At 49.9% G+C, this 12,368-nt stretch overlaps 1 protein-coding gene across 2 annotated transcripts in view; it reads left to right on the forward strand.

Moving 5' to 3' along the window:
* Positions 1–11,060, forward strand: part of LOC120021331 (myocyte-specific enhancer factor 2C-like) — a 27,746-nt gene extending 16,686 nt beyond the window's left edge. Inside the window, exons 4-9 of one of the 2 annotated variants that reach the window (XM_038965039.1) lie at positions 9,035–9,178; positions 9,266–9,518; positions 9,626–9,804; positions 10,157–10,286; positions 10,418–10,553; positions 10,705–11,060. In XM_038965039.1, the coding sequence (XP_038820967.1) occupies positions 9,035–9,178; positions 9,266–9,518; positions 9,626–9,804; positions 10,157–10,286; positions 10,418–10,553; positions 10,705–11,041 (1,179 nt within the window). In that variant the 3' untranslated portion in view covers positions 11,042–11,060. The remainder of the gene's footprint in view (positions 1–9,034; positions 9,179–9,265; positions 9,519–9,625; positions 9,805–10,156; positions 10,287–10,417; positions 10,554–10,704) is intronic. The other variant, XM_038965040.1, reaches the window with a different exon arrangement.
* The last annotated feature ends 1,308 nt before the right edge of the window (positions 11,061–12,368 follow it).

Below are 12,368 nucleotides of genomic sequence, written 5' to 3' on the forward strand. Positions count from 1 at the left end.
AGCACAGCTAAAATATTTCACAGTGTTTCACATTTGAGCCAGATCTGGTGGTTATGTGTTTGACGTGTCAGTGTTGTATAACGTGGTGTTTTGCCTGATAGCTGATGTTGTAACGTGGTGTGAAGGAGGGTCAGGTCTCCCTCTTCACCTGTCCTCCACAAGGCCACCTCACGGTTAGTCTGCCAGCCCCGACAGGAGCAGCATATAATTTACTGTTAATCTACTGTAATCTACCATAATCCCATCACACTCATTACTGTAATCTCAATATGCTCCTTCTAATCCCTCTCACCAAACGTCAACGCTCCTCTCCCTTCATCTCTTCTCCCCATCCCTCCTATCTTTCCTCCCCTCCCTCTCTTCCTGGCTGACCTGGTCACCTCTAGTGTGTAGTCATCTCCTGGGGGACAAATAAATGATAATGGATATTTCCCTCCTCTTTCTGTCTCAGTTCCCGTTCCTTCTCTCTCTCCTCTCTCACTTTCAAGCCTCTATCGCTCCCTCGCTCCTTCTCCTCCTTTCTCCCTTACCCTCTATGCCAATTTATTTCCTTCCAGATTGTTTGTGTTCCGTCCATCTATCAGCCTCTCTCTTTCCCCCTCTTCCTTTACCGTTTCTTTCCCCGTCCCTCCATCTCTCTCGCGCCAGTGTGTTTGGTTAGTTCAGTCTTGGCAGGGCCAGTCATTCTAACTGGTTTCCCCTCCAGCTCTCTACCACAGAGTTGATAGAGTCACTGTGACTTCATGCACATGCATGCCAGTGCATTCCTTTGCTTTGAGTTGTGTGCTCTGTTTGTGTGTGTGTGGGTCTGTTGTTGGTGCTCTTAAATGTTTTCACCTGCAAATATGCTGTTGTCCACACGGCTCACACCACAGACACAGAGTGCAACAATCTAGAGACAGACTACCAAAACGAAACAAAAATGATCCCAACTCAGTCTTTTTACTGGAGTGTGTCCTGACCACAAATTGGTAATGACTTTCAATATACTATAACAACATACCGGTATATTTCTCAGCATCTCACACAGCTCCTGTGCTTTGTATTGATAAAAGCCTCATGACCTAGCTGTGAAACCTTGTGAGCCGTAGAGCTATCTGCCTGACAGGAATGGAGCAGAATAGAGTCTCCTTTGTCTGGGTTTCTTTCCCCAATAATGAGGGGGAGGGTGTGTGTGTGTGTGTCGTGTGTGTGTGTGTGTGTGTCGTGTGTGTGTGTGTGTGTGTGTGTGTGTGTGTGTGTGTGTGTGTGTGTGTGTGTGTGTGTGTGTGTGTGTGTGTGTGTGTGTGTGTGTGTGTGTGTGTGTTGGAGCTTGTTGGATTCGTTGCTCGTGGATCAGGATCATGGCTATATATAACGGAGAACTTCTGCATTCCTCACCCCCTTTTCTACTAACCCTATTTCGCTCCATTCTGTGGTGTGTGTGTGTGTCGCAGATTGAAAACAGCTGAAGCTCTCAGTGAGGCTCGTCAAAAAGAACACACAAAACACACACACACAGTCCCAGTGGTAGCTCCAGCTCTCTTTGTGTAGTCAATTCCTTCCTGTTAAATGCCTGGAAACCAGCAGCAGGCTAAAAATAGACCGCTGCTGCTAAGAATAGCCTCTCTGGGATGTGCGTATGAGTGTATGTGTGTGTGTGTTTTATGTGTGTGTGTGTCTTGGCGGGCTGGCAGACATGAGGAGAAATAGAGGGGTCGTGTAACTTGGTCAAAAAAACTTTAGATTTCATCTCATTTTAACATTCTGTCATAAATAGCACATGTCCAACTTCATAAAAAAAACAGTTTCTCCATCTCAAGAGTTTAAATAAATAAATAAATGACAACAGTAAGTACCTATTATGTGCCAAATATTTCATCTTAAATCTTGTTTGTTGTGTGCAACAGGGAGGGGCAATTGAATGGAAGCTTCACAATATATATATTTTTTTTTAAATTGTCAAACATTTCTAGCCTGTCTATCTATGAGTAAGTGGGTTGAAGTGTTATGCTCGACCCACTCAGTTTCCCAACACAAAACAACAGGAAATTACAAAAAAAAAGAGTAAAACCAGCTCACCTGCTTTTTACACTATGATTTGACTATTAGATGTTCAATGTTTCTTTAGATTAAAAAAAAGAAATACAAAAAAAAAAAGGAATCTTTTCACCATATTAAAAAGAGAGTTCACGTAAAAGGGTTGACCTTAAACTGAGGGACAGACGTAAATGAATCACTATGAACGAAATAATCATCTTTATGAATAACTTTGTCAAAGCAACAAAATAGCTAGGGCTTTACAATGGTGAAAACAGGTGCAGTCAATTGTGAAAATTATGATAATGCCTTTTTAGTGTAAGAGCTGTTTGAAAAGACCGCTTCCAATTTCAGCCTGTTTTGGTGGCCTGCCTGGTGACAGGCAGGTCGTTATCAATAAAACGTCACAATACGGTGCAGAGCGTTTGATTTGGCTGCTGAGGGGCAAGGAGACCACCAGCTCGGCTAAAACCATTGACAAATAAGTGCTGTTTTCAAAATGAAAGTTAAATAAAAGTTATAAGTATTTGTGTCACGCCCTGGCCTTAGTATTCTTTGTTTTCTTAATTATTTTAGTTAGGTCAGGGTGTGACATGGGGAATGTATGTGTTTTTTGTAGTGTCTAGGGTGGTTGTAAGGTTTAGGGGGTTTATTAGAGTAGTTGGGTTTATGTTTAGTATAGAAGTCTAGCTGTGTCTATGGTTGAGTGTAGGTATCTAGGAAAGTCTATGGTTGCCTGAATTGGGTCTCAATTAGAGACAGCTGGTTATTGTTGTCTCTGATTGGGAGCCATATTTAAGGCAACCATAGGCTTTAGCTGTTTGTGGGGAATTGTCTATGTCGAAGTGTTTTGTGTCAGCACTTATGTTTGTATAGCTTCACGGTCGTCTGTTTTGTTGGTTTGTTTTGTTTTTTCCTTCTTTAAATAAAAAGAAGATGTACTTTCCACGCGCTGCGCCTTGGTCCTCTCTCAGTCCCTTTGACGATCGTGACAGAATTCCCCACCACTTATGCGGGATCAAGCAGCGTGAAAAGCGGCAACAGGAGCAGCGCAAGGAGGAATGGAAATGGGAGCGTAATATGGACTACACTACGTGGGAGGAGATCGACAGGTGGGCGATCGACCCAGGGCGAGTGCCGGAGCCAGCCTGGGATTCTCTGGCGCAGTGTGAGGAGGGATACCGGCGAATGGAGGCAGCACGACGACGCGGTAGGAAGCCTGTGAGTCAGCCCAAAAAATTTCTTGGGGGGGGGCTTAGAGGTAGTGGGCCGAGGGCAGGTAGGAGACCTGCGCCCACTTCCCAGGCTAACCGTGGAGAGCGGGAGTACGGGCGAACACCGTGTTACGCAGTAGAGCGCACGGTGTCTCCTGTACGTGTTCATAGCCCGGTGCGGGTTATTCTACCTCCCCGCACTGGTAGGGCTAGATTGGGCATTGAGCCAGGTGTCATGAAGCCGGCTCAACGCGTCTGGTCTCCAGTGCGTCTCCTCGGGCCGGCATACATGGCACCAGCCTTACGCATGGTGTCCCCGGTTCGCCTACATAGCCCGGTGCGGGTTATTCCACCTCCCCGCACGGGTAGGGCGACGGGGAGCATTCAACCAGGTAAGGTTGGGCAGGCTCGGTGCTCAAGGGAACCAGTACGCCTGCACGGTCCGGTATTTCCGGCGCCACCTCCCCGCCCCAGTCCAGTTCCACCAGTGCCTACACCACGCACCAGGCTTCCAGTGTGTCTCCAGAGCCCTGTTCCTCCTCCACGCACTCGTCCTATGGTGCGTGTCTCCAGCCCGGTACCACCAATTCCGGCACCACGCACCAAGCCTCCTGTGCGTCTCCAGAGTCCTGTGCATCCTGTTGCTGCTCCCCGCATTAGCCCTGAGATGCGTGTCCCCAGCCCGGTACCACCAGTTCCGGCACCACGCACTAGGCCTAATGTGCGTCCCCAGGGTCCAGTATGCCCTGTTCCTTCTCCCCGCACTAGCCTGAAGGTGCGTGTCCTTAGCCCGGTGCCTCCAGTTCCGGCACCACGCACCAGGCCTACAGTGCGCCTCATCCGGCCAGAGCCATCCGTCTGCCCAGCGCCATCTGAGCCATCCGTCTGCCCAGCGCCATCTGAGCCATCCGTCTGCCCAGCGCCGTCTGAGCCATCCGTCTCCCCAGCGCCGTCTGAGCCATCCGTCTCCCCAGCGCCGTCTGAGCCATCCGTCTGCCCCGAGCCATTAGAGCCGCCCGTCTGTCCCGAGCCGTCAGAGCCGTTAGTCAGTCAGGAGCCGCTAGAGCCATTCGTCAGTCAGGATCTGCCAGAGCCGCCAACCAGACAGGATCTGCCAGAGCCGCCAACCAGACAGGATCTGCCAGAGCCGCCAACCAGACAGGATCTGCCAGAGCCGCCAACCAGACAGGATCTGCCAGAGCCGCCAACCAGACAGGATCTGCCAGAGCCGCCAACCAGACAGGATCTGCCAGAGCCGCCAGCCAGACAGGATCTGCCAGAGCCGCCAGCCAGCCATGAGCGTCCAGAGCCGTCAGCCAGCCATGAGCAGCCAGATCCGTCAGCCAGCCATGAGCAGCCAGATCCGTCAGCCAGCCATGAGCAGCCAGATCCGTCAGCCAGCCATGAGCAGCCAGATCCGTCAGCCAGCCATGAGCAGCCAGATCCGTCAGCCAGCCATGAGCAGCCAGATCCGTCAGCCAGCCATGAGCAGCCAGATCCGTCAGCCAGCCATGAGCCGTCCAGCCAGGATCCGCCAGAGCCGTCCAGCCAGGATCCGCCAGAGCCGTCCAGCCAAGATCCGCCAGAGCAGTCATCCAGCCAGGATCCGTCCCTCAGTCCGGAGCTGCCGTCCCTCAGTCCGGAGCTGCCCCTTATCCTGGTGCTGCCCCTTATCCTGGTGCTGCCCCTTATCCTGGTGCTGCCCCTTATCCTGGTGCTGCCCCTTAGTCCGGTGCTGCCCCTTATCCTGGTGCTGCCCCTTATCCTGGTGCTGCCCCTTATCCTGGTGCTGCCCCTTATCCTGGTGCTGCCCCTTAGTCCGGTGCTGCCCCTTAGTCCGGTGCTGCCCCTTAGTCCGGTGCTGCCCCTTAGTCCGGTGCTGCCCCTTAGTCCGGTGCTGCCCCTTAGTCCGGTGCTGCCCCTTAGTCCGGTGCTGCCCCTTAATCCAGTGGGGTTAATGTGGAGGGTGGCCATTTGGAGGAGGCTACGTAAGCGGGTAGTGACTATGGTGGGGTGGGGACCACGACCAGTGCCGGAGCCGCCGCCGTGGACGGACGCCCACCCAGACCCTCCCCTAGACTATGTGCTGGTGCGCCCGGAGTTCGCACCTTAAGGGGGGGGTTATGTCACGCCCTGGCCTTAGTATTCTTTGTTTTCTTAATTATTTTAGTTAGGTCAGGGTGTGACATGGGGAATGTATGTGTTTTTTGTAGTGTCTAGGGTGGTTGTAAGGTTTAGGGGGTTTATTAGAGTAGTTGGGTTTATGTTTAGTATAGAAGTCTAGCTGTGTCTATGGTTGAGTGTAGGTATCTAGGAAAGTCTATGGTTGCCTGAATTGGGTCTCAATTAGAGACAGCTGGTTATTGTTGTCTCTGATTGGGAGCCATATTTAAGGCAACCATAGGCTTTAGCTGTTTGTGGGGAATTGTCTATGTCGAAGTGTTTTGTGTCAGCACTTATGTTTGTATAGCTTCACGGTCGTCTGTTTTGTTGGTTTGTTTTGTTTTTTCCTTCTTTAAATAAAAAGATGTACTTTCCACGCGCTGCGCCTTGGTCCTCTCTCAGTCCCTTTGACGATCGTGACAATTTGGTTTTAACATCATCGCCTCTTAAACATCATATTCAGACCTGCACATTTCCGATTATTCCACATTTAACTCTACCATCAGAGTTATACAACCATTCTTTGCATTCTTTACATGATCAGTTCACATCAATTGATCATGTCATTTCAGATACCTGAGGGTAGCCTATCACTTTGACATATAACTAGCTAGCTAGCTAAGCTAACAACATGTGTCATTTAGCTTGCTTCGCCAGAGATGAGGCTTTTGGAAAGCGCTTGACATCGGCCAGTCCTCGCCCTGGTAAAGTTGCCGGTCAGACTCCTGTCATCGCCGTTATAGCCAGCACCCTGCATCCCACTGCTGGCTTGCATCTGAAGCTAAGCAGGGTTGGTCCTGGTTGCTCCCTAGATGGGAGACCAGATCCTGCTGGAAGTTGTGTTGGAGGGCCAGTAGGAAGCACTCTTTCCTCTGGTCTAAAAAAACATCCCAATGCCCCAGGGTAGTGATTGGGGACATTGCCCTGTGTAGGGTGCCGTCTTTTGGATGGGACATTAAACAGGTGTCCTGACTCTCTGTGGTCACTAAAGATCCCATGGCACTTATCGTAAGAGTAGGGGTGTTAACCCCGGTGTCCTGGCTGAATTCCCAATCTGGCCCTCATACCATCACGATCACCTAATCATCCCCAGTTTATAATTGGCTCATTCATCCCCGCTCCTCTCCCCTGTAACTATTCCCCAGGTCGTTGCTGTAAATGAGAATGTGTTCTCAGTCAACTTACCTGGTAAAATACATTTTAAAAATAGATGGTAGGCAAGTCAAACAATATTTACATATAGCCATCTAGTTAATCCCCTGAAAGTTAGCTTGTTAACTAGTCATTATTGACGTGATCTGTCATCAGCTAGCCAATAGTGAGAGATATCATCAGGCTGCCCTCGCGTGTCTGAAATGACACGATCAGTTACTTGCTGTATAACTCTGATGATCTAGCAACATTTTGCATGGAATGATGGGACATTTGTAGTTCTGACTATGGTCTTTGAGAGGTGATGATATTACAAACAAATAGTTCACATTTATTGAACCATCCCTTGAAAACGGCACGCAGCAGGCAAATCGAACGCTCTGCACCGTATTGTGATGTTGATAGAACAATAAGAAGGAAAGGTCCTAACCTCTCTGCCACTAACAGTTCGTTTTCAGTTTCCCCCTCCCCAGACCACTCCCAGGCAGTCATAGCAAAATTCTTTCCTTATAAATTGGTCTTTGCTTTTTGACCATTTTTATATAAAATGGAGGAAGTTACTAATTGTTACCCAGAAATTATTTGATATTGAGATAAAAACAGCTGCATTGGACCTTTAAGTGGGTTAAAATCTTCGTGTGTGTGTGTGTGTGTGTGTGTGTGTGTGTGTGTGTGTGTGTGTGTGAGTGTGTGAGTGTGTGTGTGTGTGTGTGTGTGTGAGTGTGTGAGTGTGTGAGTGTGTGAGTGTGTGAGTGTGTGAGTGTGAGTGTGAGTGTGAGTGTGAGTGTGTGTGTGCGGTCGAAATGTCCTCCTGTTGGGTTAGGAGAGGTGAGATGTTGTGAGAGTTGCACGTCATGTTCCCTGGCACACGAAGAGCTGCCTGCACTCTGTGCCCTTGTAATTATGGCACATGCCATAATTGATATGGAAGTGGTTGGGAGACCAGACCACCCATAGGGGAGAAAGAACAACAGGGAGTAGATGGAAAGAAACACAGAGAGAGAGAGAGAGAGAGAGAGAGAGAGAGAGATGCCAGGTAGGTTGTGCCTACCAGAGAAAATACTGATTTCTCCTTTTAGTTTGACAGGGAATGAGTTTAGGGTGGGTTGGAATGGAGGTAGGGTGTTCAGTGATCTCTCGTTCTCTCTGTTTTACTTTCTCTCCTCTCTCTCTCTCTCTCTCTCTCCTCTTTTCTCTCCCTCCTTCTCTTCTCTCAGCTGTCTTCCCCCCCTGAGCACCTATAGTCAGCTGTGCACTCAACCACCTACCGCCTTCACCTCTCACACACGCGCACGCACGCGCAGGCACGCACACGGAACACAAATACGCACCTCTCTCACCACGCACACATGCTGCTCTCAAGGTTACACATTGCGGGCCTGTGTGTGCCAGGGCTCTGTGTCCAGCCCTAGTGTGGAGAGTCATGCGTTCTGAAATACAGAGTACGAGTTCTTCACTTTCTTCACTTTTCACGTGTGCACTGTCATTTCAATTTTGTCTGGCTGATGTGTTTTTCGTCAGTCATGGGCATAGTGTGTGATTGTGGGGTGGGGAGGCGAGAGAGGTATGGGGGAGTGAGTAACAGAAGGGAAGAGAGGGGTGGGGGCAGGGAATGGGCATGAGAGAGACAGAGAGAAGGGACAGTGGGGGTGAGAGGGACGGGGAGTGTGGCGGGTGGGGACTGGGGTCGAGGGGTGCTCTGGCTGCCATAGAGGCAAAAAATAGCCATCTACGGCCATCCCTCAGGCGCAGAGCTGTGATTGGCTGAAGCCGGGCTCAGTCACTCCCCCTCCCCGTGTTGGCCAGTGACAGGTGGGCATGACTGGGCAATACGGTGCTGGGCCTGCCACAAATTGTGTGTAGTGTGTGTGATAGCTTTTTTGGTCTAGTGATAGGCCAGTGTTAGGCTGTAAAGTGCTGAGATATGACAAAGTTGAGACAAACTGCATACATGCGCGCACACACACAATTTGTGGCAAGCCCAGCACCGTATTGCCCAGTGTACACACACACACACACACACACACACACACACACACACACACTAGGCAAAAGCATCCCAGCTCCATGGACATTATCAGCAGTGATTAGAGAGGCCTACTCTTTCCATTACCCCCCCCCCCCCCCCCCCATATTCTCCTCTCATCTCTCCAAATCACTGTCTACCCCCCTTTCTCTTTCAGCCCCGCTCCCTCTATTTCCTTTACTTTTTGCCTCTCACTTTGTCTACTCTCCCTCTCTTCTCCGCTCATACTGTAGTTTAATGAGAGTATTTATCCTGCATGTGTTATAGCGCCTCTTGGTGGCAGTCAAGGGGACTGCAACACTTCAGAGATCTAGAGTAGCTGTTGTGGTTTAATCACTGACTCTCTTTTTTTGTAACAGTGGCATTAATAGACTCTCAAGCCATTTGCAGAGTATCATTAACATTTGTTTTCTTTCTCTCTCTCTCTCTCTCTCTATGTCTCTCTCTCTCTCTCTCTCAGACTCTGCGAAAGAAGGGTCTAAATGGCTTTGACAGTCCCGACATCGAGGCAGACGACTCTGCTGGTCAGAGCCCCGAATCAGAGGACAAATACCGCAAGATCAACGACGACATCGACCTCATGATCAGCAGACAGAGACTCTGTGTAAGTGCTAACTGGAATTGTGTGTGTCCACTCCTACCACTTCTCCATTTGCCTTGCTAACCCTGTCGTCTCTTTGTCTCTGTCCAGCAGGCTCTCCCACCCTCTAACTACGACATGGTTGGCTCCATCCAGGGCCAAAATAACAGCGGACTACTCTACTCTCAACCTGGGGCGGGCGGTTCCTTAGGAAACCACAATCTGCTGCCCCTCTTGCACACACAACTTGGGCTGCAGAGGAACAGCATGTCGCCTGGACCTCAACACACACACCGACCCCCCAGCGCTGGAAACGCAGGAGGGATGATGGTCTCAGAGCTGTCTAACACCGTCTCTAACACTGGTGAGTTAACTATCGCGATGCACCTACATTTTTTCACAGTGTGATGGCTTATGCAACCTGGGTAAAACAAGAAAAACGGACAGTATTCTCCTCTGTGGGTCTCCTAGGTAATGGTAGCTATAGTAACCACCCTCACTCTCCGGGGCTGCTGTCTCCGGGATGTGTGTCCAAAGGCATGCAGGCCAAGACTCCGCCCCTGATGACCTCCATGACCCTGAGTGGTAACCGCAAGCCAGACCTCCGCACGCTGCTGCCCCCTGGCAACAAAAACAACATGCCCTCCGTCGTGAGTGATCTCCTCTTTCTCCATCTCTCTCTCTCTCTCTCTCTCGTCTTCTCCCCCCCTTCTCCCCCCTTTTGACAGATGTCAAAACACTTACCTGACCCCTCTTGAACAGCTCCTCACACTCTAGCCCACACCATACACTCAGACACTAATATGAGATGTATTGCTTTTCAACGCTGCCAGTGCGAGGATTTTGACATGATGCTGGTGAGTGGTGTGACATCACACTAATGGACAACATGTGGAAAGTTACACGGAATATCTGTTTGTATGTCTAGAATGAAGTGGAGATCCACATTAGTCCATTGTCCACCTGTAAGTGTGCTAATGTTTGTTTGTTGTTTTCTTCCAGAACCAGAGAATAAACCACTCCCAGTCTGCCCAGTCTTTGGCTACTCCTGTGGTCTCCATAGCAACACCTACTCTGCCCGGGCAGGGTATGGGAGGGTACCCCTCTGCCCTCTCCACCTCCTATGGCACAGGTATGCACTCCCCTTCTTCTCTCTTCCTCCTCCCCTCCTCCTCTAACCTCCTCTCAAAATCACTGCACCACATTAGGAATAGGAAGGCATTTTGATTTGCCCACAAGGTTCTCCCCACTCCCCCTGTGTAGAGTACTCTCTGGGTGACCTGAGCTCTCTGTCAGGCTTCGGAGGGAACGGCTCTGGATCACTTCACCTGGGATCAGTAACAGGCTGGCAGCAACAACAGCTACAGAACATGCAGCACTCAGCACTAGGACACATGGGGTGAGTGTGTGTGTGTGTGTGTGTGTGTGTGTGTGTGTGTGTGTGTGTGTGTGTGTGTGTGTGTGTGTGTGTGTGTGTGTGTGTGTGTGTGCTTGTGTTTGTGTATTTCCTCTCCCTCTCTCTAACCACTATCGCTCCTCTCCTCCATCAGAAACCTTTGTCAGAACTCCAACCTCAACCTCCAGAATGTCCATCAGAACCTTCACATCAAGTCAGAGCCCGCCTCCCCGCCCAGAGATCGAGGCATCGGATTTGTCAGCGGAGGGATGGGGGCCGTGTCCCAGGGCTACCTAACAAATCAGGGCCCAGCCGAGGCAGGGCGGTCTCCTGGCGACAGCCTATCCAGCTGTGGGAGCTCATACGACGGCAGCGACCGCGAGGATCACCGCGGAAACGACAACTTCCTGCTGCGCCCGATGTCCAATCAGGAGGAACACCACAGCCCGTCCGTCAAACGCATGCGCCTATCAGAAGGCTGGGCTACATGATAAGGCCCGCCCCTGATTCACAGAGAGGGGGGGGGGGGGGGGGGGGGGCTTGTGTAGAGTTACCTTTAGTGTTACTATGACTATTATTAATTCTGTGTCCAAAATGGCACCCTATTCCCTACATAGTGCTCTTGCCAAAAGTAGTGCACTTTATAGGGAATAGGGTGTGATTACAGATTTGGCCTATATTCTTCTTGTGCAGAGTGAGAGTGTTACACTATAACAGGGACATTATATACAGGAGTGTGTGTGGGGGGGGGGGTTATAACAGAGACATAAACTGTGTCTCAAATGGCACTCTATTGCCCATGTAGTGCGCTACCTTTGGCCAAAAGTAGTGCACTGCATGGGACATAGGGAGTTACTTGAGACAGCAGTGACATGCAGGCGTGAGGGTTGATATGGAGTGGGGGAGTCCGTGTGGGAGGGTGGGTGGTGCAATTGCTTGTGTTGTGTGTTTGTGAGGGAGGGAATAAGTCAATGAATATGTACACAATGTAAACTAACTAAGAAAAGGTTGAAGATGTCTGGTACTCTGTATGGCCAAGCTACTGGTGAGTTCAGTAATATACTAGGAGACACAAGGACAGGCACTGAGGAGTGGACACGTCATGGTGGATTTGTGTGTGTGTGTGTGTGTGTGTACCATGTACTACCTAGGCCCAGTCTGCAGCTGGCTAACTAGCAGACAGATAGTGTGTGTGTTCACTACAACTCGTGCATGTTGCAGGTTCAACGTATTCATGTATATAACGAGGGAGGGTAGGCAGAGAAAGAGAGAGAAAGAGAACGGGACAGTGACAGGCAGGAAGAAAGAGAGAGATGGAGGGGGGGGGGAGAGACGGATGGAAGTGAAGGAGAAAGACAGAAAAGAAGAGAGCGATAGAGGGAGAAAGAGACAGCGAGAGGAGAGTGATAGGGGGAGAGAAGAAGAGAGACAGGGAGGAAGCCATTATGCAACAGGTTGCACAGAGCTGGAAAAATAGAATAAGAAGTCATTCTAATATTCAAATTCTACGGCTGGAACCCTGGACAACTAGAATATCTCACTTGAAGTGAAGAAGCTTGGGAATCGTAGTTCAATTCAGTCAAAATACTTTTTAAGAGCCATATGCTAACAAATATAATCTGGGTCGTATACAGTACGGTGTCACTCATCCAGATATACAATACAGTTTGCATTATATAAGAAATGCTTTGTTTAGTCAATTGAGATTGAGCCAGTGTGTGTGTGCGTGTGCACGTGCGCGTATGTGTGTGTGTGAGAGAGAGAGTGTGAGAGTGTGTGAGATAGCCTTGCCTGTTTTAGCAGCCAGCGAGGCAAAGC

Source organism: Salvelinus namaycush, chromosome 26 (assembly GCF_016432855.1).
Source record: "Salvelinus namaycush isolate Seneca chromosome 26, SaNama_1.0, whole genome shotgun sequence".
Lineage (NCBI taxonomy): Eukaryota > Metazoa > Chordata > Actinopteri > Salmoniformes > Salmonidae > Salvelinus > Salvelinus namaycush.